This window comes from Spea bombifrons, chromosome 3 (genome assembly GCF_027358695.1).
Source record: "Spea bombifrons isolate aSpeBom1 chromosome 3, aSpeBom1.2.pri, whole genome shotgun sequence".
In the NCBI taxonomy this organism is placed as follows: Eukaryota; Metazoa; Chordata; class Amphibia; order Anura; family Pelobatidae; genus Spea; species Spea bombifrons.
Genome location: NC_071089.1, coordinates 8,908,047 through 8,934,430, shown reverse-complemented (window position 1 = coordinate 8,934,430; position 26,384 = coordinate 8,908,047). Strand labels below are relative to the sequence as shown.

Sequence of the window (26,384 nt, the reverse complement as noted above, 5' to 3'; positions counted from 1 at the left end):
ATTATTGGCGGTACTGCAAAGAACATATTTCTATTAATGGAGAAATACAATTCATGTTAATAAAAGGGCCAGAGTGAGAACTGTCAATATCGATTGATTATTAGAAGTTGTAAATGTATTGTTTTCCACAGTGATTAGGTATGTTTCACAGTAAATTAGCTGAGCATAAGTACAAATGAGTGATCGGTGGGGCTGCTCTTTTTAGTCCTACTTGGTAAGTGGAGTGTTAAACTGTTAAAATCTGCCTTCTACAGAATATAGATGCGTTTTCTTCTAAACGGCCTCCCCTGCACTTTTCTATAGCAAACCATATCTTTTTTGCTATGTTTTGTGCCAAAACCACATCTTTTTCATACACAAGGAGGTAGCACATTGATGCTACGAACGAGTGCCTTTGGCATGGCATGTAACGAGCCACTCGAATGCATTAGGAGAGTTAGTCTGTAGTTGGGTTGCATGACAGTAATCCACACGAAGAACTGTTTCCTCCATTGATCCATTAAAATTATTGCATTACTACCCCTTTATTTATCAGATACCTATAGTGGGGGGAAAAAACTCTTAAAAATGCACTCTTGTATGTTAAATATGAAGTTTAAAATAGCAAAGAAACTTAAGTGGAACAGCATCTTTAATTATGGAAAACAACTTTGCATATCATCACGCAAGATAATTATAAATGTTTTTTTTTTGTTTTCATAATTTTTTTTATTTAACGTGTTAAATAGTCTAGTTGTGCATTTAAATTTGTTACACCCCAGTTTATACCTATAGCGTGTATAAACCCTGTAATCGCTTGATAGAGGGACTGTACTATTTCTAAGAACAACTACTGTAAATGCAATAAGTCTTGCTTGAAGTGTTCGGTATAAGATCTGATGGGAATGAATATAAATACATAGAATGTGACGGCAGATTAGCCCATCTAGTCGCTTGTTTCTTCCTGCTTTAAAGATTCAAACCTTAATCCGTCGTTGATTAGATTCAGAAGCCATATGCCTGTCCCACGTATGTTTAATTAGAATAAATCATGGGTTAATACATAAACACTGGCCTGAATTGAAGTTATACGCTTAGAAAACAATATATTTTTGGTTTACTGCAGGACAGTTACTTTAATACGCGCATGGAGATTATTCTTCCAGTGATGCCGTTTTCCTCAATTCGAACCACGAAAGGACTTTTTGTTACTTGCAATTTCATACATGTTTATGGGAGATGCTCTCCTTACTGTATTCCCACCATGCTTAAGGCAATCTATACATGTTTTTAAAGCACTTTTACTGGTCTTGCCATCATGCTCAAAGCTACCCCTGCTTCCACCCCTCTGACATATGGTTTGTGGTAGTATAAGCTGCCACCAGCCTTCTGTTATATCTGTCTTGCATTGTTCTTCTCTCTGCAGGGTATGAAGCGGGGGATTTTAATCTTCTTTATCTGCTTATGCTAGCTGCATGTCAAGCTCTGAGGTAGTAAGATACACCGGAGAGTTTATCCTGGAGCTGGGCATGGACAGGTTTGAGAAGAGGTGTGGAGCTGGAACGAGGAAGCTCAAAATGATCCACCTCAGTCATTCGGTCCTCAGGTATGAAGTCTCGCTCTGCCTTGGCTTGGATTGTACACACTCTGGCCAGCTCACCAATGTCTGTTTTTCTTGACCAGTATACCTTAATGACACCAGTCCATGCTAGAAACTGATCAACAACAAAAAAAAAAAGTAGGACTGCTTGTAAATATTAAAACTATGCCCATCATTTGGTCTATTAGAAGTTTTTAAAGAGTTTACTGCTTCAGGTCCGTTGCATATACAACTGGTAATGCTGAACCAAAAACACTGTCCATGTCTCCCATTGTCTGTAAGGAACGTACCAATTCATTTTTTTTCTTCTTGTTTTATTTAACTATAAAAAGGCAATTCTTTGGTTTAAAAGTTGCGCTCGCCCTCTCTATAGAGGCGTATCCGTGAAGGCCGTGTGCTGTTTCGTTACTGTACTGAAGCTTTTTATGGTACTGACAAGGTCTTCGTCATCCATGTACTAGAAAACAAAATGGGGGAAAACATTTTTTGGATTAATAGATTTATAAAGTATAAAACTATTTTATTTAGTGGCTCACACCGTAAACTGAATATACTGTAGTTGTCTGATATGTAGTTTGAAAATGAAATAATGACAAAAGAAAAGACCTGTTATGCCCATCCCTGCTAACAAAAGGTTAAACTCGGCCTGGGACCCTTAGTAACCAGTTTACTGATATCTGTGACGATAACACTATTGATCAAGGACGGGGCACAAGTCCCACCTGTACTGATTAGTGATATATGTAAATTATGTTTCTAAGCCATGTTGGGTCACATTGAAAGGCCTTAGAATTAGAGGGTCTTTTGGCTACCAGCTGTCAAATCTAATAGCCTTAGAATTGCTATTTCAATAAATTGCTCCTCGTGTGCGTTTCTATACACAGTGGCATTTTAACTGTAAATTTTGACTTTTGCACCCAAAATAAGATTTAGATTTTTTGCTAAAGAGGGCATCGCAACGTCAACGATGAACAGCACCAACGATCAAAAGGAAAGGTGGAAGGGAGGCCCAAAGACCTCATTACATTAAAGACAATGTAAAATACCATTACATAAGTTATGGTGGGTAAAGGTGATGGAAACCCTTCCATTTAAATTTAAGGGGGTAGTAGACGTATTATTAAACACTCATCTACAGACACCCTCAGCAATCTTATAATACTGCAACAACCACAAGGGATTCTGGGTAGGCGCATGCAAATAAGGCCAACGATAATCACCCGTGTCTCTATATCCATTTTATACATGGATCCCTTGAAAGTCATTGCCGGCTGTACAAGACAGCCTTTAGACAAAACTCGGGAAGAGATGCATCAGACCAGGCTGCCTATATGAGACAAGCGTGTAGGTATCTCCGCGTCCATCCAGAAGATATGGTTGCTCGCCTTGTGAGGGATATAATGTTATATTTTCTACAGCTATTGCTATTTTAAGATTCTCCCCAGTTACAGCTATCCAGTGATAGAGATATCGACCAGGTTTTCCTGAGAGGCAGCACGTGGTATAGAATTAGCCTGTATGGATTCAACAGTGACAAGGAAGCCCCTTTACCATAAGCAACAGTATGCACTCGTGCCATAACACGGGATCTACCCAGGCTGGCTAATCCAGAGTTGTGGATAGTATGGAATAGGGCAAGGACTAACACCAGGTTGAGGCGATGAGTTAGACTATATTTCACCCCAAACGGAGTAGACAGACCAAAGTTTTCTACACTAAATTTCTCTAGCCATGTATGTTTAATCCGTATAGCAAATCAGCGCACTCACCATCCCGCTGTCGTGTCCCTGTAGAACGCTGTCCCATACCGAGCTGTCCACCAAGGACTTCTTATCGTGTGAAGTCATCAGCTGGCTAGCACTGCGGTACAGGGAGTTCTGGGAGAAGCTGTGGCTGATCTGGCTGTGGCTTGTTTTACGGATCACCGTTGACTCCAGTCCTGGGATCTTTATTTCAGATATTCCCTTTAAATATAAGTTGTAATAATAATAATGTGTGAAAATAACGGATGAATACTTGTTAAAGGGACGCAGGTTGGATAACAGACCCATGCCCCACCGAGTCCTGTCCATGCTCCCCCAAACCTACATCCATCCCACCCAAAAATGTAACATTAATTTGATGTTTGTAGCATCTGTGCTCAAAAAGAAGGCAAGCCATGCAAACAAAACCACTACACGCAACACACACGTCCAGCTTGGGGCGCTGCAGTACCTCTGAGTGCATTGTGAAACGTTTTAGGGTTACTTGGTTTGATGAACCGGAGAGAACGGCAACCGGATCACACTGAGGTATGAAAAACGTGAACCAGTTACCAATCATGCAATGTCTGTAACAACTATGATGTCTTTATTCCAAAGTTATTATATGGATTACAACCCTATCCCATATTGTGTCAACTGGTGACCCAACCTTACAGCTACATCAAGATCTGCGTAGCACTCGTCTGAATAGAAAACATTATTAAAACAAATCAGTAACCGTTATTATGGATAAAACTATAATTTTGGACAGTCTATTTGGCATTTGTATGAGTTCTCCCTCTGTTATCTAAGCCCAGTCTACTAGACAAACACCCTGACTCTTTATTACACTGAGCCAAAACAATGGTATGGCTCAGTGTTAGTCAACATCCAGCTAAGTGACTAGCAGGACTTCATTAGCATTGCCATAAAGCATCAACTCATTGTAGTGTTTGAGCATGGAAAGTCACCCAAAATGTCACATGACTGACAACAATGGCAGCCTCTTGGTCTGCAGATAAAGGGCATTTATTGTGAGAAAATGAAATAAAAACAAGTTTTTTATGCTAACCTACAATACAGAATACAGCACTGGGTTAAAGACGCAAAGAAAAAAATCCATTGGCTGTCCCCTGTAAATACATAAAGTAAATCAAAAGTAATGTCCCTATAAAGAAATGTCTCACCTTTCCATTTGTCTCTGAGACTTGTGATGATAAAGTGATAGGAACTTGTGTAAGAGGCCCTTGCAGAAGAGCATGCTGGTTATCAGATAGAGAAGTGTTCTGGATAGAATGAAATACGATATAGGAAGGAACAGAAACATTAAGAGAAGAGCGAGAAAGGCGAGAACAGAACTACAATACAGCTACACACTGCCCGAAATAAAGGGGATGCAGGGGCCGTTAGGTGTTCAAAGAAAGAGACAGGGTTTGCCGTAGACTTTTCAGTGCCCCATGAAAACCATGTGCCTGCCTCTTACATTCCCAGTTTGTAACATAAGAAAGAACCTGGCGGTGGCTTCCTCCACTAGCTCAGTGGTCTGCATATCTGGGAACTCTCCGGGTTTGACCTGGAGACTGCCGGGTGAGCGCTGCTTCTCCGGATCTCCGGGTGAAGACCCAAATCCTCCGGGTCGCGGGAACAGGGTTTTGACACGCTCCGCTCCCCACACATTTTCCCTTTAAATGTGGGTGTTTCCCACTGCCGTCAGCGGGAACTCCCATTAACGTCAGCGGGACCGCCCACTGATGTCAGCGGGCAATCATGACCGCGTCCCGCAAGGAAAAGCTCCCGGTAGCCAGAGCCCAGAAGTTCCCAGGTATGGTGGTCTGGTCATCGCCTTAGGCCCAATGTCCAAGGCCCAATGTCCAAGATAAAAATATTAATAAGTATAGATATATATATATAAGATAAATATATTAGTAAAGGCTGTCATGATCGGTTCCTCTCCTGCAGAGATACACATGTTTTGCTCCGTCTCATTACTGCATTATGACATCACAGCCAAAAGCAGAGTGTGTGGCCGTATGACGGAAGACATTGTTGAGTTCTGTAGCAGGGACACTAAGTTCTCCACTCCGTCAACACGAGGTCGATGCTGGTCGATGACACTGATGTGATTTAACAAGCTCAATATATCTGCGTGTGTATTTACTTATCATCATAAAGAACATAAAGATGTCTAATAAGTTATATATTGCTATTTTTACTGTATACAGACACTTGGGTGTTGTTGCACAGGATCATAATGGCCATTTTAACTTTTAGGAGGAAGGGGGAAAAAAAACGTGGAAATATTATAGCGACACAGTAAATATTATATAATATATAAAATATATTATAACAATGTTATTTTGCATACCATGTAAGTCTCATTCTGGGAATAAGCACTTGAAGGAGAGGCGCGCTGCTGCAGGGGAACCAACGGGGGCCGATCTCTGGGGTACGGCTGTTTGCTCAATTTCCTTTGGAGGGCCAATGATAAAACGATGGCTAATAGCAGCAACCCCAAAAGGGCCATCAGGATTATAAACCACAGCTCATTGTAAATTGCGTTCCCCGTCTCCGCCGTTCCGTTCTTTCCGCTCGGAAACGTCAGCGCCGGAGCTGAATATAAGGATTTACAAACATCATGTCAGTGATGGACTTACTCAGAGGACTTTACCTACTTAGACTTTAATTAACTCACAATGTCCAACGCACCGATCCAATTTGTACAACCTGCTTTATGCTAAATAAAATATGGATTTGATAATCAAACATCATAAGACACCTTTAGAACCGAAGACAGCCATAGAAGGATGCTTCTCCTTTAAATATCGTGCTGCCGATCTCGAGCTGGATAAGAACAGATTATGATATATTTAGCAGATTTGTTTTTAAAAGAAAGTTTGGCGGGACCTTTCTGGGTGATCATGCGCGGAACACATCAAGCACGTGGTCAAAGCCAAAAGAACACAAAAGTTACAACATAACTTATAATAAATATCAAATATTCGCAAATACAACTCGATCCTTAAAAGTCTGTGTAGAATAAACCTGCCCCATAGCAAAACCAAATACAGACTGATCTGGATACAAGCAGCCAATCAATGGCAGGAATTGTCAGACCTCGGAGGAGGTGCTCTCGAGCTGCAGCTTCTCCCTAAGTGTTTTTTTTTAATTTTTTTAACCTTTTAAAGAATCCATATTAAAGTACTCACAAAGTACTTTAATACGTCTTCTTCTTTGGTGAGGATGCCTGGAACATTAAGCATTTAATCACAACCTTAAACCACAGGGTTCCTTTCCAGCGTTCCAAAATGTATGATTGCATTAAAAAAAAAAAAATCGCTTTTTCTACAACATAGGAGAAGAGAGGGGTGACACCTTCGATGGATAATTCCGTTCAAAGAATTAGTCTATGCGGGGGGCAGGTAAGGTTGAGTTAATCCGAGAAAAGAGAGGATTCCAGTTTGTATGACATTTTCTATAGGAAAAAAACTGCCAGGAATATATAGACCTATAGGTGTCACTACTGCAATATGCAAAACAATGGACTTCAAATAAAGGAGAAAATACAATAAAGTCAATAAAGATTCAAGATTTCCCACTTCCCTTCTTCAGCCCTGTGTGTGAAGGATTTATCCGCTGCCTTTGAGTCTATATATACACACACACATATAAATTATATATATATATATATATATATATATATATATATATATATATATATATATATATATATATATACTATATATATATCCCACATATCGTTATTTGTGCTCTCTAGTATGTTAAGCAAGTAAACCATAGCAGTAGTGTAATATTATTCCTTCTTGTGAAAGTTTGAATACATAACAAGGCAGTATCATTTAAGAACCGTTTTGCGTTTCTATGTCAAAAAAAGGTCAATACCCGCTTTTCAGTCACATGACAATTAAGTATCCCCAAGAAAAATGTTGCATGACTAGGGAATTATCTTTGGTAAGGCTTTGAGGCATTCAGTAGTAGACAGATCGTATCAAACTAATTTAATGTATTTATTTGACTGGGTAATAGGCCGAGGAGGAGCAGTAGAGTCTGCCTAGATTTCAGTAAGGCGTTCGGCACTGTCCCCTACAGACGATATAGAAGAGCTTTTGAGTAGTTGTTTGGAATGGCTGACTGACAGGAGCCAGAAGGTTGTAGTTAATGGTGTATGTTCAGAAGAAGGCCTTGTTACTCGCGGGGTACCTGATACAAAGCTCTGCAACATGATAGACAATCCAGGTTCCAGGTGGAACAAGCAAAACAAATGACAAATTATTTCATTAAATTAGAACAATTAGAACGAGGAGTGTGGCAGCTGCAGTTTAATGTTAATAAATACCCTATTGGCTCGGATATAGGCCGCACCCTAAAAGTTAGGTGCTTTTCTTAAAGAAAAAAGTTTCTGCCCCCCCCCGAGATATGCTGCCACTCTGTCCCGAAGATGTACCCCCCCGAGATATGCTGCCACTCTATCCCCCCCGAGATATGCTGCCACTCTATCCCCCCCGAGATATGCTGCCACTCTACCCCCCCGAGATATGCTGCCACTCTAACCCCCCCGAGATATGCTGCCACTCTACCCCCCTGAGATATGCTGCCACTCTACCCCCCCGAGATATGCTGCCACTCTATCCCCCCCGAGATATGCTGCCACTCTACCCCCCCTGAGATATGCTGCCACTCTACGCCCCCGAGATATGCTGCCACTCTAACCCCCCCCGAGATATGCTGCCACTCTAACCCCCCTGAGATATGCTGCCACTCTATCCCCCCCTGAGATATGCTGCCACTCTACCCCCCGAGATATGCTGCCACTCTACCCCCCCGAGATATGCTGCCACTCTAACCCCCCCCGAGATATGCTGCCACTCTGTCCCCAAGATGTCCCCCCCCACCAGACTTACCGGTGCAGACTCCACGTGGTCTTGCGGGGCCGGCCGGGGACATCTACACATAACGCGTATTCAACTTCCGTTGCCGGCACTTCCGCCGTGGGAAGTACCGGCAAGGAAGATTGTTCGCGCAGACGTTCACCGGCAGCGGCGATGCGAGCATAAACAACCTCCGCTGCAAGATGTGCTTTAAAATCTCCCTTGCCGGGACTCCCCCCGTGGGAATTCCCGGCAAGGGAGATTGTTAAAGCACATCGTGCTTAAATCCCTTTAAGCAATGTTTAAATGCTTAAAGGGATTTTACAAAGTTCAGGAGGGAAGTTTATTTCAATGGAGGAGAAATGTTAGAACATGAGGTCATCATCTAAAACCAGAAGGTCAGTGGTTTAGATGTAATGTAAGGATGTTTTATATTACTGAGTGGACAGTAGATAAATGGAACAGAAGGGGTCGAGTCTTTATGGCAGGAAAAAATGTGCAGACCAGATAGGCTGAATGGTTCTTAAATGCCATCAAATTCTATATTTCTATGACTTCTAGAAATGCGGAGCCGTACAATGTATCTCTTCATTAATAACCACCCACGAGTAATTTAAGCAAACCTATGATATTGAAAGCTATCACTAAAGTTAAACTAGACTGTCTCCCAGCACATGGCAGTAAAGAGGGGATGTATAGAGTTTCATCTCCATAATGGCACCATACCATTCCACCCAAGGGACAATGCGACCCTCTCCTACCCTACAAAGGCCAGCTACGTGCTCATGTCATGCTCGGTACCACCGATGCTCTAACAGCTAATGGTAAGCATACTAAGGCAGGTGCCAATGGGTAACTGCCCAAGGGACTTGGATTTATACAGAGATTTTTCCAGATCATGGTCCACAAATATCCACAGCATTGATGTTGTTCATTTCATGAGCAAGATAATGATAGTTTGTGGCTAGAAAATTGATTACAAAGTGGTACTTCTCCTTTAACAACCCAACTCAATAGAAACCAAGATGTATAAAAAAAATGATTATATATCCAATGTATAGAAATACATATGGATACTCCCCTCCTGGAGCCATACATTGGAAACCAAAGCATTACCCTACGTTACAAAGAGTTAATTTAGGATCTAGAACTGTAAATGCCATGATGCTCAATTTGCCAAGTGGCTGGCTGAGAACTATGAGAGTTACACTCCGCAGTATCAATTAAACCAGCTAGAAGCTCCAACCAAACAACTCCCATCAAGACAGAAAACGATGATATTAACATTATTGCAATAAACATAATAAACCCTCGAGGGGCAACTCAGCTGAGAATCCAAGACTTCAAGGAATAAGATCTCATTACAATAATGGGAAGGAAACGTCAATATTATAACTCTGTATTCCGATATTATAAGTTACCCCCTGACTCAGGGGAAATTATAAATCTGCAGAAATTAAAAAAAAAAAAAAAAGAAAATCAACCAAGTGTATGTAGCCAAGCAATAACATCACGATAAACACATGAAGACAGCCGAGAGAACGTCTCTGTCTTTCAGATGACAAGCAGTTTCAATGATATAATAAAATATAATAGCGACAGCCAACCACAGAGACGCCGCATTTATATTTGTAAAGCAACTGTAACTTGAGACAGAAAGTCAGGGACATTATTCGGCTATTTATTTTATTTATTTATTTATTTATTTTCAAATGCGACCTTAATAAAGCGAAATGTGTCTTGTATGGAATAGCAAATAGCGTATGGAACACGCTGCGGCTGGAGATGAGGTCATGCTGTGGAGCAAGTTCTAAACTGGTAACAGTCGCCATCCGCAAAGATTTGCTATGCCTTTCAACCAATAGGAGCATAGGAAATGGAAGCCTGTGGAGTTAGGTATAAGGACAGCTGCAATTGTATCGTCTAAACCAATAAGTAGAAAAAAATTTCCATTTCCAAGGAAATTTACAGATCCTCCCTAGAGGTTCTTGGTTTTGGTAGAAGAGAGCGTGGCCTTTTAGACAATCCCTTTGCTCTTTGGATGGTCTTGGATGATAAACTCAATTAAAAAAACTCCCTACCCATTTTGATCCAAAGAGCTTTATAATTCAAACTAATCCAAAAGGTGTTAAAAATCCTTTTATCTTGGACCAAGGAATCTTTAGCTGATGTTGATACTTTTTTGGGCCAACTCGGAAAAAGCTGTAAAGTTCCATAAGCTTTCAGGAACTCGATTTCAGAAAGAAGAGAGCTCGGAGGTCCTGATAGCTTACGGAACTTTACAGCTTTTCAGCTGGAGACCCCGGCGTTTTGCGGAGGCGCTCCGGGAGTCCTGGTTAAAAGAGCTTATACCAAGGAGAAGCGGACAAGAAAGTAAGAAAACGAGCGGAGCTGCAGAAAAGGAGACGGGGAAATGGAAATGGTAAGGAGACATGAAGCGAGAGTGTAGGAAAGTGAATGAGCGTGTGCGAAAGATTTAGCGAGAGAGTGCGAGTGAGCGTGAGTGACAACAAATTTAATTTCCGAATGGAAAAAGCTCTCCGAATTAAAAGGGCATGATTAGTTTGAACCTTTTTTGGTCCATTTGCACAAGTCTAGTGTTAATACATCATCATTTCTTATCATCTAAGTCTAATCCCACACCCTCGAGCTATCGTAATTAGGTAATTTCTCATTGTCAATTTTCATTCATGCCCCTGTATAGCGTAAGTAAAACATAAACTGCCCCGAAGCATTTTGCACTAATACCATTTCATAACCAGTTCCCCTGGTTAGGCCGGAATAGTCTGATACATACATGTATATATTAAAGATATCTAACAAGGACGACCAACTTGTATTCCAATCATGTGCCTGGACTTGATGGAGGGAAGGAAAGGAAAATTATGGATTTTAGAAGCGGGATTATCAGATAACCTTGAGCAATTCAGATGATTTGTGTTACGGGGGCCGCAGACGGAAAGCCTTCTGCTGGTTCGGAGCAATTGTTGCTGTGGGCTCGGTATTCACGTGGAGACAATAGGAATTCCGTAGCAGGAAAAGTATCAAGATCGGGCGATAATTAAAAATGACTATAAAATGGAAGTCATCACATAATAAAAGCACACAAAAAGAACCAGAAATGAGTATGTTCTGCAGTAATTGGGGAAAAAAGCTCAATTTTCTGTAAACAATGCCAGAAAGCCAAAAAGTCAGGAAAATACTATTAATATCCCTCTTAGGAAATATGACCAGGTTCCCGTTATCTGCCAAATTTAAACGTTTAAAAAGTAAAAATCCCATAACCATGTTTTTTTTTCTTCTTCTTGATTATTATGCCCTGGTTTTGGTGAAGGCGTTTCATTACAGAGCGGCCATAAAACAGACTGATTCATGAGACATGAAATGATCACATCTCAATCCATACACTTAGTACAGAGGAACGTGTCATACTCCCCCAACAAGCCCACAAATAGAATATGTCAGGCGCTGACTTATACACTCTCAGCAAAAGCATAATCTGGGTGAATAATTCCAACCTTTATTTGACATCTTAATTTAGGAAAATAAACAGTGGAGGTCTATCACACGGGGCGGCCCTGCCTGATAGCCTGACATAAAGCATCGCATTAAACAAGAAAAAGCAATTCCCTCGCTTATACAAATATATATACACATTCTTTCATTTCATTTTGGTTTCTAGATTTTAGAGTCACAGTTGGTATATATATTATATATATATATATACGTTGGTAACACACAGTATATATATATGCGTTGGTAACACACAGTATATATATATATATATATATATATATATATATATATATATATATATATATATATTATATATACGTCAGGTGGGTAGATAAATGGATCCCACCTGCAATCTTAGAATCACTAAAGAATTCCAGAGTTTTGCTTCTTTATACATTATACAGCTTTTGGGTTAAATAAATAGTTTATACAATTTTAAAGGATATTTTGGTACATTTTTGCTCGACGTATCCTTATTGAGCTTGTAGCAAGTATTTATCCAACAAACCATTAGGTGATGATAGAGCTGGGGTTCCAACTCCCTCACTTGATTATTCATTATGAAGGTCCAACACTGGTATGTTTCTTCAGTAAGAAGGGCTGAGTTGACCTTGTATAATGTATAGGTCAAGATGTAAGGAGACTGAAGAAATCTCACTGATTCAACTATACATTGTACAGGGCCAGCCGAGCTCTTCTTGCAGCAGAAGCTCTCCAGGGGTTGAACCCCAAAATGTTGGTTATTTATGAAGCACAAATCTGATGCAAAGTCCTAAAAGTGTCCTCATCGCCAACGGAATAAGTCCAATCAGCAGCAACTACTTCATATTAGAATTACCTTCCATAAATTACCCGCAACATGCATTTCCTAAATCCTGGGGCAAGTTCAGGAATTGTTACAGGGAATATAATACCCCGAGGGCCACACTCCACAGTCTCACCCAACCTTCCATCAATAAAAGCAGATTCCGCCCCCCCCCCATGGTCAATGCTTCGAAAATACCCTCTGAGGAATAGAAAGCTATATTACCAAGTCCCGTGGCGGAGTTGTATCTCACGATCGGGGTGCTAGCGGTCCCCATGTCTGTGGTGCATGTCACCTGGAAGTAAAAGGCTGCAGACAAACAGAGCGGTTACAAGAAATTCCTGGCATTAAAATATATTATTGAGTCAGTTATGTATAAAGCAGATTCCGGTGCAAAGTTTGAAGACGGTCTAAACATAGTAGCAAGCAATCTCACTGACTGGACTGTTTCAATGGTTGCTATGGCGATAAGAATTTTACACATTTTTCCTTTTCACCATCAAATAAAATGGTTAAATCCCAAAGATGTGGATTAAACTCAATGCACGGCTCACCCAGTCAGGAGAAAACTAGAATAATAAAAGTAATAATAACCACAATAACAACAACAGCATTATTATTAACAGTAGTACTTTAAGTCTAATTATTAATTATTTTTGTTATTAATATTTTATTTTGTTCAACGTTTTATGCAAAGCACAATTTGTAGCATACTATTTTTGTGTTAGCAAACAGGCCAGCTTTGCTGGAGAAAACAAGAAAATATTATTGAAAGTCACCAACTTTTATCCGTGGTTTTTGGAATATAAAGCCTGCTGTCCAGGCCGCTGTAGACTCTCTGGCCCCTTTCCGTAACGGCAAATTCTTTCAAGCGTCCATTGAGCTGGAAGGTCAAACTCCAGTCCAGGAATAAAGTTGTTATGTTACTTGAAACAATAAAATTGGATTTGTACTCTGGCTCTAGATTAAAAAAAAAAAAAAAAAAAAAAAAAAATTAAAAAAAATCGCCATCACAAATAACCAATAAATTGAGAAAACAAAATGCATTATTCTTGGTTTCTAAACATGAATTTTGATCTTTACTATGGTTGAACTATAATAAATTCATACACCCTTCCCCAGAGACCTCCCCCTACACCACCCTGCCGCCGCCTTCCGCCATCTTGCAAATGCCTACCTTGGAAACAATGCATTGTTATTCAAGAATGGGGTGTGAATATATATTTTCGTCTTTATAGAATTCCCATGCGGTAATTGCCAGCTACTATATTAAGCTAATTTGCAGTGAAAAAATAGCATTTACAAACAGGCCATAATGTGCTTAAAAAAAACCCACCCTGCGTCTTAATAATCACGTAATAGACATAAACATGCCGGGTTAATTGGTACAATATGCTTCATTTCTCCAGATAACTGATGTCACACCAATTCACTATTTATTGCTGAAGGGCTCAAAGGACTTTATGTAGTAAATATATTTTTTCTACAAATTAGGCCACTGAGATAGTGAATTATGCTACTGTGTCATCCACTCATTTGTATCCCATTTTCTGAAGCCATTAGCATGTTTCCTTTGATTGTTAAAAAGCCTCCTAAAATGTAATTTGTGAATAATAATTCATGTTGCTGACTAACCTATCAATACTTTAATACATTTGTTTTTGAGCAAGGGGGGGTTTCGTTGATACTGTATCTAGTGCCAAGGACAGACCCATTTGTCATTCTAATGGTGGCTACGAAAAGTTAAAGTGTGTCCCTTTAACTGTATGAAGCATTTGCTAAATAAACAACCATACAAAAAGATATTGATCTAGCAAACATCCGGGGGACGTTTCTTTCCCTTTGACTCCACCAAAGAACTTGACTTACTAAGGGGTTAATCAGCCTATAGGTAATGCCCCCTGTAAGTTAGACTCTTGGCGGAAGTCTTACTTTTTATAGAGGGCAACAATTTTGTTAATTCCAAATGTCCAAAAACGAGGAGGACCTCAACAAAACAAAGAAAAATGAAGCAGAGAACTTTCTTCACTCTCTCTATTTCACGCTCACTCACACTCTCACGCTTTCTCTTGCAGCGTCTCCATGCCTTGTCAGCCAACAGTTTCCGTGTACCCGTCTCCTTTTCCGCAGCTCCATTTCTTGTCTTGCTTCTTCTGTCTTCCGTATTCTTTCTTCAGCCTTTCCTGGTACTCTTCTCCCTGCTACCTGCTTCGTTAACCTGGCCTCCACGCACGCCTCTTTTTGCAGAAGCGATTCAGGAGGTCTGGATAATGCAGCCGATAGAGGAGAGAAACGGGCCAAGAAAGAATACAGAAGAAGAGGAGAACAAGAAGAGGCAAGACGAGAAGCGGCAATGCGGGAAAGGAGATGGAGACATGGAGGTGGTTGGCGGAGAAGGTGGGGAGACATTTAGACATTTCTGTGAGCTAGACACATTGATGAGAATCGTTTTTGGTCCATTTGCACAAGTCAAGTAAACACTAAATTCACCATCACTGATGTTTAGAATATTTGTAATAAATCAGCGTGGTTCCTCGCTTACTCTCTTTTAACGTAGTATAGCTGGTCCACTCAGACGCAGTGCTACCCGCAGAATTGTTGGCCACCACACGGACTCTGTAACGTGTATATGGCTGGAGGTTCGATACATCACATAACTTCTCCCTTCCACGGCATGTTACTTCGATTTGCCCCGGTGTGCACGGTATATCTCCTACCTGGGCTGGTTGAGGGCAGGTTATCTGCGTGTGAACTTCATAACTGTAGTATTCAGAAAAGAACAAAAAAAGACAAGAAAAAATATTTAAGATCCCTTTTTTCGCCCTTTTTTAAAATAAAAACAGAAGACCCTAAATGACTCCAGATGATGAGCTCTCAGACACATTTAAATCTGCTAATTTTACAATAAAATAAACATAAAAATTTTAAAATTTAAGTTATTGGCCAATGCATGTAGTATTTAATGTTACAATTTTTAGGTCCATGTTACTTAATGGTGCTCTGTATCTCAGATGTTGTATTTTGTTATAGGTAATTAGTGAAAAACGGATAAATTGTCTCCAATCTCCACCACCCGGGTGTCAAAAGCCTCAACAGACAATGTTTTATCCCCAATAAAATTCAGTGTATAAATGACATTTTGTGCACCATACAGTGACTTAGCAATGACAATTTTGTATTTGTTTTTCAGTAAGACGGCATTATTAGCTATTGGTAGTTTTAATATAGTTTTATAGTTTTTTTAATTAGTTGGGCAAACAAAAAGCACAAAATGACAAATATCCCAGAATGAACTGTTTTTGTAACTATGTAACAATGCATGCTTTTCATTATTCATCAATTACAAAAAAAGGTTTAATTAGCTTTTTTTTTATTAGTTATCACAAATGCAAACTTCAGATGATCGATCAGTTTCTCCCGAGCGGTGAAAAGTTTGATGACAATGAAGAAGACTTTCATACCTAACCAGCGAAATATCAAAAAGTAGAGGAAAGACAAAGTGTCAGAGGTTTCATCCAATCACAGCATGAAATGACTAAAATGGATTGCTAGCATGTTCATTTATTATAAGGTGAGTGAAAGGAGACATTTTGTAATTAATTATAACATATTTCTAAATGTCACAGAAGTGAAACCTTACCTTTGGATAATCCCATTAGGTGACTGTGGTTCATGCCAATGAAATGAAGCTGCTCGTGAAGCCGTAGACGTTGCACGTGGTGGCAGCAGATGAGACGGTTGGGCGGGTTGAGTGGTTATTTGCACCACAGGCCCCCGGCTGCAGCATTTTAAGCAGGTGCAGACCTCCACAAGGACAGAGTAATTGGTGAAGGGCTTGAGACCATAAACCGTCTGCTGACCGGACGTCCCTTCGGACAGCTATAAAGATAAAATTATAGATAAAATTTGTTCCAGAAGAGTTACTAAACCCATACCTCCCAAGTGTATCCATTTAGTCGAGACAGTCCCTCTTTGAGAAATAAATGCTCCTGTCCCTTTTTCCTCCCCTCTTTTCTAGGAGCTCAGAATGTTGTCTGGGGATGAGGGTATCAGAGGGTTCTACAGCCGGTCACAATAATATGTATAGAAACAGCAAGAAATATGCTTACAAATTAAATTTTTTTATTCTTCTATTTTTGTTACTCAGTCACCCTAGGTCACAAAATCATACAAAAAAGTCTTAGTTAAGCCCTGCCCCCTAGCCACACCTCTAGCCACACCACTTAAATCAAAAGTGGCCTTTTTCGGCCAATTCAAACGTTGGCTTTGTGTGTCCAGCCAATCACACGCAAGCTAGAATTCAATTCATGGTCACCAGATATTGTAGATGACACTAATGGCACGAGTCACTGAACATTTCTGTAACCCACCAAATCATGGAATGGAACCGTAATGGAAATTGTGTTCGTTAAAGGATAAATTATCTTAACTGTGAAGCCAAGCGACAATATGGCCGTCAATTCATTTGCGTTCTTAAATCTGCTGGTTCACTAATAATGACTGTATGCCTCTCTCTAGTCAATAACCTCACGGACGATTAATAGGGCGATACACTTCGCTTACCACGGTATCGGCCCCTTCGTTACCGGTAGACAGGAGTCTGTACAGGGTTATAATGCCATTAGGTTTGGACGGAGTTGTGATATCGGCCACAGCTGTTGTAGAAGACACCGATTCAAATACCGGAGCCGGTACTCCCTCCGGGGCGGCCGGACCGGTCTGGCAGTAAACCCACGGACTCGGTGTCTTTCCTGCAGAATTAACGGCCCAGACCTGCATGAAAAAAAAGGATAGAGGATTAACGGGAAAAAAAAAATCGATATCGTCCTCCACGGAACCCTGAGAAATGTCGTTTTCCTGTTGATAATACAGAGACAGAATAGTAACTTCTATAGAATGTTTAGAAAGTGTATCGTTTTTGTGTATTTTAAACTTACACTTGATAGCCGTTCCTGCAAATAAAAGAATTAGGGAGAAACGTAGAAATGTACAAAACAAATAAACAGGGAAAGAGCTTACAACGCGGGGATTAGAGAATTAAAATGAAGAATTACGGACGGCCATCCTGGGAAACCGCAATTAATTCCTGTTTGTTTAGGTGATGGAATAATCAAGCCTGACACACTCAGAAACATTTGCCACATTGATACTAACAGAACGAAGTGAGGACCATTAGGAATATCCTCGCATTTCCATCAGATGTTTGTGATTTGGAATTTCTCATACACTGTGCACTCCATTGAACGCCAGGGGTGGGGGAGAGGTAAGTGCAGGTGTTGTTGGTTACCTCGCATGGGTGATCTAACTTGCCTGCTCCATCACTCTCCGTACCGACATGACAAGCAGAAATCATTGCCGAGGTGCACTCATTCTTGTATAAATCACGGTTATATTAATTACAATCAGTTTCGGCACCCATGGGAGTCACTCACATGCCCCAGCCAACCCGCGGGGAAGATCCCAGGTGTATTGATAGAAAGTATGGAGGAACTGGATCCGTTTCGGAGAGAAAGGTCTTTTGCATCTTTGTGGGTTTTTTATTGCAATTTCTGCATTATTATAAATGAATTGTCCTATTAGTACACTGCTTCACAGCACTGGGGTGAAAAAATACTAAACGGTACTAGAGTCACAATCAACTTTTTGCACTTCAAGACACCTCCTTATTGTCTGGGGGCTTCTGTCCTCTCACAAGGAGGGTACAAGCTCCTGCGCAGCCTGTGACGGGGCACAGAATTAAGCCCGTGTAACACGGAGAAAAAGAATCAGGCCAGGTTCTGTGTCCTAAAGCCCCCCCCCCATGCTTTCTGTCTGGGCGCAGATGGAGACTGGGAGCGAGGAGCCGCCCCCGCACTGTATTAATCAGGTAATATGCGTACCTGATATACAGCGGCTCCTCTCTGCGAGTATCCGACCGTCCCTCAATTTAATCCAGAGCTCACAGGCGGCACAGGTTATGACAGCAGTTACCCTGCTACATATCAAGTATATATACTACAGGATAGGAACCGAGTGCCCCCTACCATTCTGGGGCCCGGGAGCAATGGCCTCTGGGTTAATCGCGGCACTTGAGGAAATACTAACTTCAAATAAGACAAATAAGAATAAGCTGACCATTTAAACCAGATGAGGATGAGCAAAGTGACACGGAACATAAGTATCATGATATATATATATATATATATATATATATATATATATATATATATATATATATATAAATTCTGTTAAACAGAACTGCCGGCAGTCATGAGAATAACTTTACAAAGCAACAACATGGATGTAGAGAGTCGTAAGCACAAGAGGGTCATGTACTGTCAGAAAGAGGGCAGCATGGCTAGGGACGCAAACAGCCTGTAGCTGGACCCAGGAGTGTAACATAGGCCTCTGTAGTGCATGGGGCTCCCAGGGCTTCTTGGTTGAGAAGTGGGGTATTTGAAACTGGCCCTAATTGGCTGTTAATGACATATAAGCGATGTGTGAGCACTAACTTTACACGTTCAACAACATGTTTCAAGACACAAACAATACGTCCAAAAATGGGGAGATATCCGCCATTCAACTTGCAGGGGGACCCCAGGATTTTGTTATGCAGTTGGCAAGGCCATTCATATCATGCTGATGATGCGTCCATGTAAGCAGCACCAACAATCCACAGAAAAAAGAGACTATAGTGTTAAGAACAGATGACAGTTTGTAACAGCCACACATCTTCTGTAATTGTAACACTGCTGTACCTTCTGGGAGGTAGGAATTGGTATTTTTTTTATAGTTTTCTGCCCCTTTACCCTGAGATTGGGGCAAAAACCCTGAGATGGAGCAAACCCTGAGAGTTTCCAGGTATGCATATTACTTGTTTTTCATACCTACATAGATGTGTGTGGTAAGGCTTTATATTATTTCAGTATCAGGGGATAAAGACCACTAGCAATGCAGGGGTTAATAAGAAGCGAATGGAGAAAAGAAGGAGATTCTCCTCTATGAGCTTTGGCATCTGTAAGCTGGTTTAGTGACCTTGCGCGGTGACAATCCCACCGCAATGACCTGAGCAGATGAAAGAGTTAATTCATCAATAGTAAACTCAACAAGACATTATTCGGGCAAATTCAAAAGGATTAGTGTCCGCACACTTGAAAAGCGCGCACAGGGGCTGCATCTGACACCCTTCCTACTGCCGAGTATACATTTTTCATTATACAGAGGAGGTCTGTAACTCTACCCGGGACTCGGAGCACCGACTCGGAACACGCTGCAGCAACACGGCTCTGTCTAGTGCCGGTTACACTATCATCCGCAAAATAATTACAATCACCCCGAACACCTATTAAAAAGAAACAATGCATTGGTAACGTGGGGTCATTTTGCTATTAACCTGAAATGCATTTTTTTTTTTACTTTACTTCTTTTACTTGTATCTGATAAACATTCATAACAGTAAAATAAAACAATGTAATAAGAGAACGCAGATAATCTGGTTAAAACACTATTACACTTTGTTGATTCTGAACTGACATTCCACTAGTGGAATTAACCCTTTGTAGATGATAATACTGCAATGCAAAATACTCATCAGGACCAACCTACTTCTCTCTGTATACACAGAATTTGATGGCGCTATATAAAACAATACATAATAATAATAATAATAATAATAATAATAATAATAATGTACTGTCCAGTGCTGGAGGGAATACACGTCACTAAATAGGCAAAAGTCAAACAGCGCCAAATTTATTTTGTGCAGTCACTCAGGCTTAGTTTCTGTACTTCTTCACTAATGTCCATGCGCATTAAGGTCTGATGCATGCTGAGAAGTCCCCGACTACGTTGCAGCCAAAGGAACTCATGTCCTCTAAACTTCAACAGGTGCCAGGCTGGCCCAAAACTCTAATAATTATTATGGACGGAAAGAAGCAATTTCTGTTCCTGGGGAAACTCTCGGCGCTAAAACCTTGTCTGTGTTTCCGCCAACGTGTCACAAGAGTGGAAACGTGGACAACATGTCTATGCACACCTACTGTTGAGTTGACCAATGATTCAAAGTAGGAGAAAAGGCTTCCATTTGGCGGCAAGTCCCGCAAAATATTTATTTTCTTTCTCACATTTTGCCCAACTGTACCTAAAACTCAGTTATCAAGCTAACATGACCAGGAGCGGGTTGGCCTGCCAGAAACATGAACAAAGCATGGCTCTTAAGTTGCAGAACTTACCATAAACGTGACCCTTCCTGATGCCCTACATATAGTGCTTTTAAATGACTTTAAAGTAGACATCACCAACATCTACTCAAAAACCACAGAAATATACATTACAAACTGTTTCGTGGACTTAACGAGACTCAGCACTTATTAAGCACAGCCCCGACGAATTTGCATGAAAATTAAATTCCCGGCTTCATCAAGGAGGGAATAAACATATGGAAGAAGGTCTAATCTTATTTATCAAAAATCATTTGTATAATTAAAGACGAATATCATAAAAGGTCACCCGGGGTCTAAATTTGCATGAGTACATTATTTGTAGAATGTCAGGTGCAATAGACAGAATAGATGGATGGGGGATCTTACAGGGTTAAATTAGGCTCAATAACGGCCAATTACAGAGTGATCAATCACAATGATAGATTTAAATGGCAATGGAAAAAGACCGCCTAAGCGTTTTTCTCAAAAGTATTACTTCGTAAGCTTTTGCGATCTTTAGTTTATGAAATAAATATATTGAGAGGTTGTTCGTGTCTTTCATTTTTTGAGATAATTGTCTCCTCTTTTGTTTTTGCTGAACTTCATTCTGTTTTCTGAAAGGAACGGATTTAATGTCAGAGATAAATAAGAACTGAATAAGTATCCTTGCAATAGAAAAATTGAGATAAAAAATAGTAATAAATGTTTTTTCTTGTAATTACTCTGGACCAGTCTATCCCTGATCTACGCATGGATCGCCGTTCGGTTACTTGAGATAGGTTTATCTCCAATATTAGATCCAGTCCTTTGGACGCACAAAAATCTACCACCTACAGTACTATTTGAGAGTCACCAAATTGTTAGCAATCCATACATTCCAAAATAATAATAACTTGGAGAAGATACCAAAGATGTTTTAAAAAAAAAATAAAAAAAAAATATATATATATATATATATATATAAATACCTATTTTTGCCTCGGACAAATTCACTGTTATTTCTTTCTTTTTAAACACCAAAAAAAGCTTCAGTTTTAATTATTAAATATTCGCACGTGCCATTTTACATTGTAAAATAAAAAAATGTATCTATAACAATTTTAAAATATATAATATACCGTATTTATTATATGTTGTATATATATATATATATATATATATATATATATATATATATATATATCTGCACCACTTTTTGCATGTTACAATTAATGCTTTATTGTTGCATAAGACTGGAGAACGTCTGTTCTTTTGTGCCTTTGTAAAAATGTGTCAGCAGATAAAAACCATTCGGCCCATCTATGTCTGCCCAATATATATATAATTACAAGTGAAACATCTTTTAGGATTACATTGTGTGCTGTTTATTAAATGAATGCTCCACTTAGAGCCTCAAAGGGTTAATACAGTCTATCTGGTTTCTGCTCAATTTTCAGAGTGAAATCTGAAGCTCCAGCTAATTAATCGATATTTGGGTAATTTATATTTAACGCGTAACAAGGCACGGAACCTTATATTTCTATATATATGGTTATTTTTTTATATACATAGCAAAAACAGCATTCTTAATAAACTCTAGAACCCCATGTGACTCCTGCATGTGATACCAGCCAGCAAATCAGGACTCTGCGTGATATTTATATACAAGTAGAAGTCACGTGAACAAAAAAAAATAATTTGTTTCTAAACATTTAAAGGCAACTCTTATGGAATAAAATACAATGTAATATTTTAGCATTATGAGAACTTTTAACTATTTAAAGTGCGTTGCGCTTCGAAGTAACCCCTGCCATCCCCCTTACCTCGTTGCGAGACTTCACTGTCTACCTGTGTTGCGTGATGGGTCTGGTTATCATGTGATCTGTGGCTGGCTTACCTGGCCGGGAGACGTGCAGGGTATTATGGGATTATTTCAAGAGGCAAGAAGTACAAGAAGCGCGCCAGAGGGAGAATGAGACAGCAGCTGCACAATTAAACAAAGCATGGAATACTATAGTCTGAAAAGAGTTCGACGGACAAAGGAAACCCAAGCATGCACCTTCTGGCAGAGATGGCGGAGCGGGTGATGGTAACTTTGTATCCCGGTAAAGACTGACATTGCACATTTTAGAAATGTAGGATTTGACGACAGATAAGAAGGTTCTTTGGAGAAGGAATTGTACCTAACGGCCGGTGACTTTATTCTGAATCTCAATACCTGTTTCCTCGGAAATGCACAACTTTAACAGCATCTCATCAAAAGATGAAGAATGTAGGTTATGATATCACATAGAAATATCAGAACAAAGCACCTAGGAAGAGGGAATGTCTTCAGCTAATAATCTGCTGGGTTGTTTTTTTACTGTAAATACTTTTTATTGGCTTACCTTTTAAAGACCATAGGACTTCTTTAAAAAAAAAAATCTAAAACACATTGGTAGGTTTGTCTAAAAATGACGTGCAGGAGGAACATTTTCTGGTGATAGGCGTTTGGAGTCCTAGCGGGACCCCTTAAAAAAAACAGAAAAAAGGAACCCAAAACCTGTGGCTGCGGTCGTCCTCGAGGTCTTTTATTTCACCATAAAACCAGACAAATGTTCTAACATTGAAGTCTTTTTCAAGGCCAAACGTTGCCTGTTTGGGGCGAGATAAGTTATGCAGCGGATGGACGTGTTCTGGATCTTTTATGTGTTATAGAATGTTTATGTTTAGGTTGTACTTTAATGTATTTTTAACTATAGCCAAATGGAAACATATCATTTGATGGCAGATCAGACCCGTTGAGCCCGTCTAGTCTGCCTGTTTTTCCTGCTGTAGAGACTTGGACCTTAATCAGTCATTGGATATCCCATGCATATTTATAATCTCTCAATGTATTAGCATCCAGATCTTCTGCCGGTAGGCTGTTCCGTTAATCTACAACAACTGTTTACAAATGTTTACTAGACTTACGATAAATATGCTTGGTAGATTTACTAATGGCTGAGGTGACGGAATTCTCATTCTTTCATTTTTTCTTTTTTTTTTTTGTTTTGGTTAGCCTATGCTAGCAGTTTTTATATTGCTATCGCAAAAGGGCATTTTTTCTCCAACATGTAGTCTACAACCACATAAACAAACTGTAAAAAAGTCTTTAAGAAGAAGGAAAAACACTAAGGGCAAGTAATTTAATAATTTGCTTCCCGTGAGCCTCTAATGAAAGCGTCCTGGTTCTCCCATGAGAGAGATAAGGAGATATTAAAAGGTCTTTCCAATATGTTTAATGGCTAAAGGCATCGTCTGATTCAGTGGATTCGATCAAAATCACTACTTCTTCAGATGCAAGTGATTTATTGCCGCGGCTCTCCTTGGCGATCGCTCATCTTCGTTTGCTTTTCACTGTTCGTAAATTATGCCTCATAAATAAAAAATACACAATCAAGGAAATCCTATCAATTCATTCACAGTAAATAAGCTCTGTCTCCATAACATGGGTCACTAACGCCTTCTAAACAGACCTATGTTCCATTCCGTACCAAAACATAAATAAATCTTTTTCTCGGGTTTTCCACCACATATGCGTTTTGTGAAAGTATGTATTTTTGTATGCCAGTTTTATTTGTGTTTACGCTACAGCCCGTGTACATATTTTTATCTAAAATAGAATTTAACTTAATTGACATTTTTTACTGTGAGAAAAAAGTCATTTTTGAAGACAAAGCCCCCTTTTTTATTGCTAGTATCTCATAAAAATTTAATAGTTAATTTAATAGTTAATTTTTATAGTCAATTCTAATTTTCTATAACTTTATGTTTTCAGTCAGCAACATATTAGCCATTTGTATGTGTTCCGGCTCAGTTTTTTTTAGCCCACTATACTAGACAAACACCCCGATTCTTTTCCATACTACCTTATGGTAAAATGTAGAATTACTCAGTCTTAGTCACCCACCCAGACTCTCGGACTAGTAAAAGTCTATGGAGGAATGGAATTCATTAGCATATGAAGAATCAGCTCAGTGTGGTGTTTGAGCAGGAAAAATCACCCAAAATATCACGAATGACAACAATACATACGAATTGCAAATGAAGCAAAAAGCTCAGAATTTTCATCCGAAATCTGCAAGCTCTTTCACGCCAGGATTGGAGGGTCAGGGTAGAGGACGTCACTGGAAGCCCCTAAGATAACTAGGCTTTAAGTCCAAGGAGGTATATATATATATATATATATATATATTCTATTGGACTTCCCCTTTAAAAAGGTTTTAATACAGGCAGATCTCACTTTTGAATCGTTATGTTGGAATGAGTTAAAATCTCAGGTTCAACGATGTGGTTTGTGCAAGGCTCCTAAAGTGTTTGCTTTGAGTAATGGAAGTAAATATGTTTGTGGGCCAAAAGAAATGACATTGGTCCAAGCAAACAGGAAAACAAGATATACGGATATTTGAGGAAGTAAAGGAGGTAAGAGGGAGAACAGAAAATAGAGGTAAAAAGGAAATATGTGGACATCACGTAATGGAATGAATAAACCCTTAATAACCCTTTCATAGTAAAAAAAAAATTGTGATATTTATGTATAAAATCTATTATTTCTTAAAAGACCCACATTTTGAACTTGTCTTGCATAAAATAACACTAAACCAATTTTGGCATAGAATTATTTTTGTAATTTAAATTAATCATTTTATGGAAAATGAAGTAGAGATCCGCCAAAACAGTGGAATGCATTTAATGTGAGAGATTCCTTCATATACATTTTGTAACAAAAAACAATTGGTTTGGACCATTTAGGGTCATTTTTATAAGTTTGTTTAATCAATTTCTTATGTGTTGAAAATAAAGTTTCCAGGCTATTTAAACATATAATGCTTTTTACCACCAACTCGTCGAACCTATTAGGTCATTATTTTGATCTTGTGAGGTCATGATGTACCCATGATGTCATGATGTTTTAAATTTTAAGCCCATCATAAATATATTCAGTCAACCAACAAAAGCCAGGTTTAATTTTACTTTGGTAGCGTTTAATTTTGCTCGTACCTGATATTCATATTTGGTGAATGGCAAGACGTTCACGTCCTTGAATGATGTTGAAGACCCATTGTAGACCAATTTAGAGGAGGAGATGTCTTTTAAGTCGGGTCTGCGATATAACTCGTAGTATATGATTTGACCATTTGGCTGTTGGGGGCTATTCCAGATAATCAATGGCACCTGATGGTCTGTTTGGAGATCTATGAATGGAGGAGGCTGTGACTCAGGTGGTGCCTCCAATGTACTCCCTGTAACCCAGCCACTGGCAGCACAGCCAAGTAAAGTGCAGGCCTCAACTTTAGCATCATACCTTTAAAAGAAATATTACAACTAGTTACACACATACATCCAATAATGACAAATGGCTCCTGATTTAGGGGTCACCAAGTTGCATCCCAAAGAGCGTATCTATAAATCCTTAGTAGAATGGAATGAACATACTGTATATCACCTAAATCATATATTTTGCAGTCCTGAATGCTTAAAGCGGAACCGCTGCCTTCCTGGTATTTAGCATAATTAATTTCCCATATTTTACTTTTTTACAAAATCTTTTATTTTTTTGTTTTTCAATTAGCTTAATTGCTTTTGAAATAATTAATTTAGTTTAACCCCTTACGGACAATGGGCGGTCCCTAAACCCATTGAAAACAATGCATTTTGAGCCCGTGCATGTACGAG

The 26,384-nt window shown here is 39.5% G+C and overlaps 1 protein-coding gene across 1 annotated transcript in view; it reads right to left on the bottom strand.

Moving 5' to 3' along the window:
* Nucleotides 1-1,897: 1,897 nt before the first annotated feature.
* USH2A (usherin) overlaps nucleotides 1,898-26,384 on the bottom strand; it is a 266,301-nt gene continuing 241,814 nt past the window's right edge. Inside the window, exons 64-74 of the mRNA XM_053459159.1 lie at nucleotides 25,710-26,013; nucleotides 17,092-17,301; nucleotides 16,169-16,407; nucleotides 15,071-15,288; nucleotides 13,312-13,488; nucleotides 12,754-12,837; nucleotides 5,687-5,931; nucleotides 4,509-4,607; nucleotides 3,794-3,865; nucleotides 3,349-3,543; nucleotides 1,898-2,036 (exon numbers count right to left, since the gene is read on the bottom strand). Of these exons, the coding sequence (XP_053315134.1) occupies nucleotides 1,947-2,036; nucleotides 3,349-3,543; nucleotides 3,794-3,865; nucleotides 4,509-4,607; nucleotides 5,687-5,931; nucleotides 12,754-12,837; nucleotides 13,312-13,488; nucleotides 15,071-15,288; nucleotides 16,169-16,407; nucleotides 17,092-17,301; nucleotides 25,710-26,013 (1,933 nt within the window). The 3' untranslated portion in view covers nucleotides 1,898-1,946. The remainder of the gene's footprint in view (nucleotides 2,037-3,348; nucleotides 3,544-3,793; nucleotides 3,866-4,508; nucleotides 4,608-5,686; nucleotides 5,932-12,753; nucleotides 12,838-13,311; nucleotides 13,489-15,070; nucleotides 15,289-16,168; nucleotides 16,408-17,091; nucleotides 17,302-25,709; nucleotides 26,014-26,384) is intronic.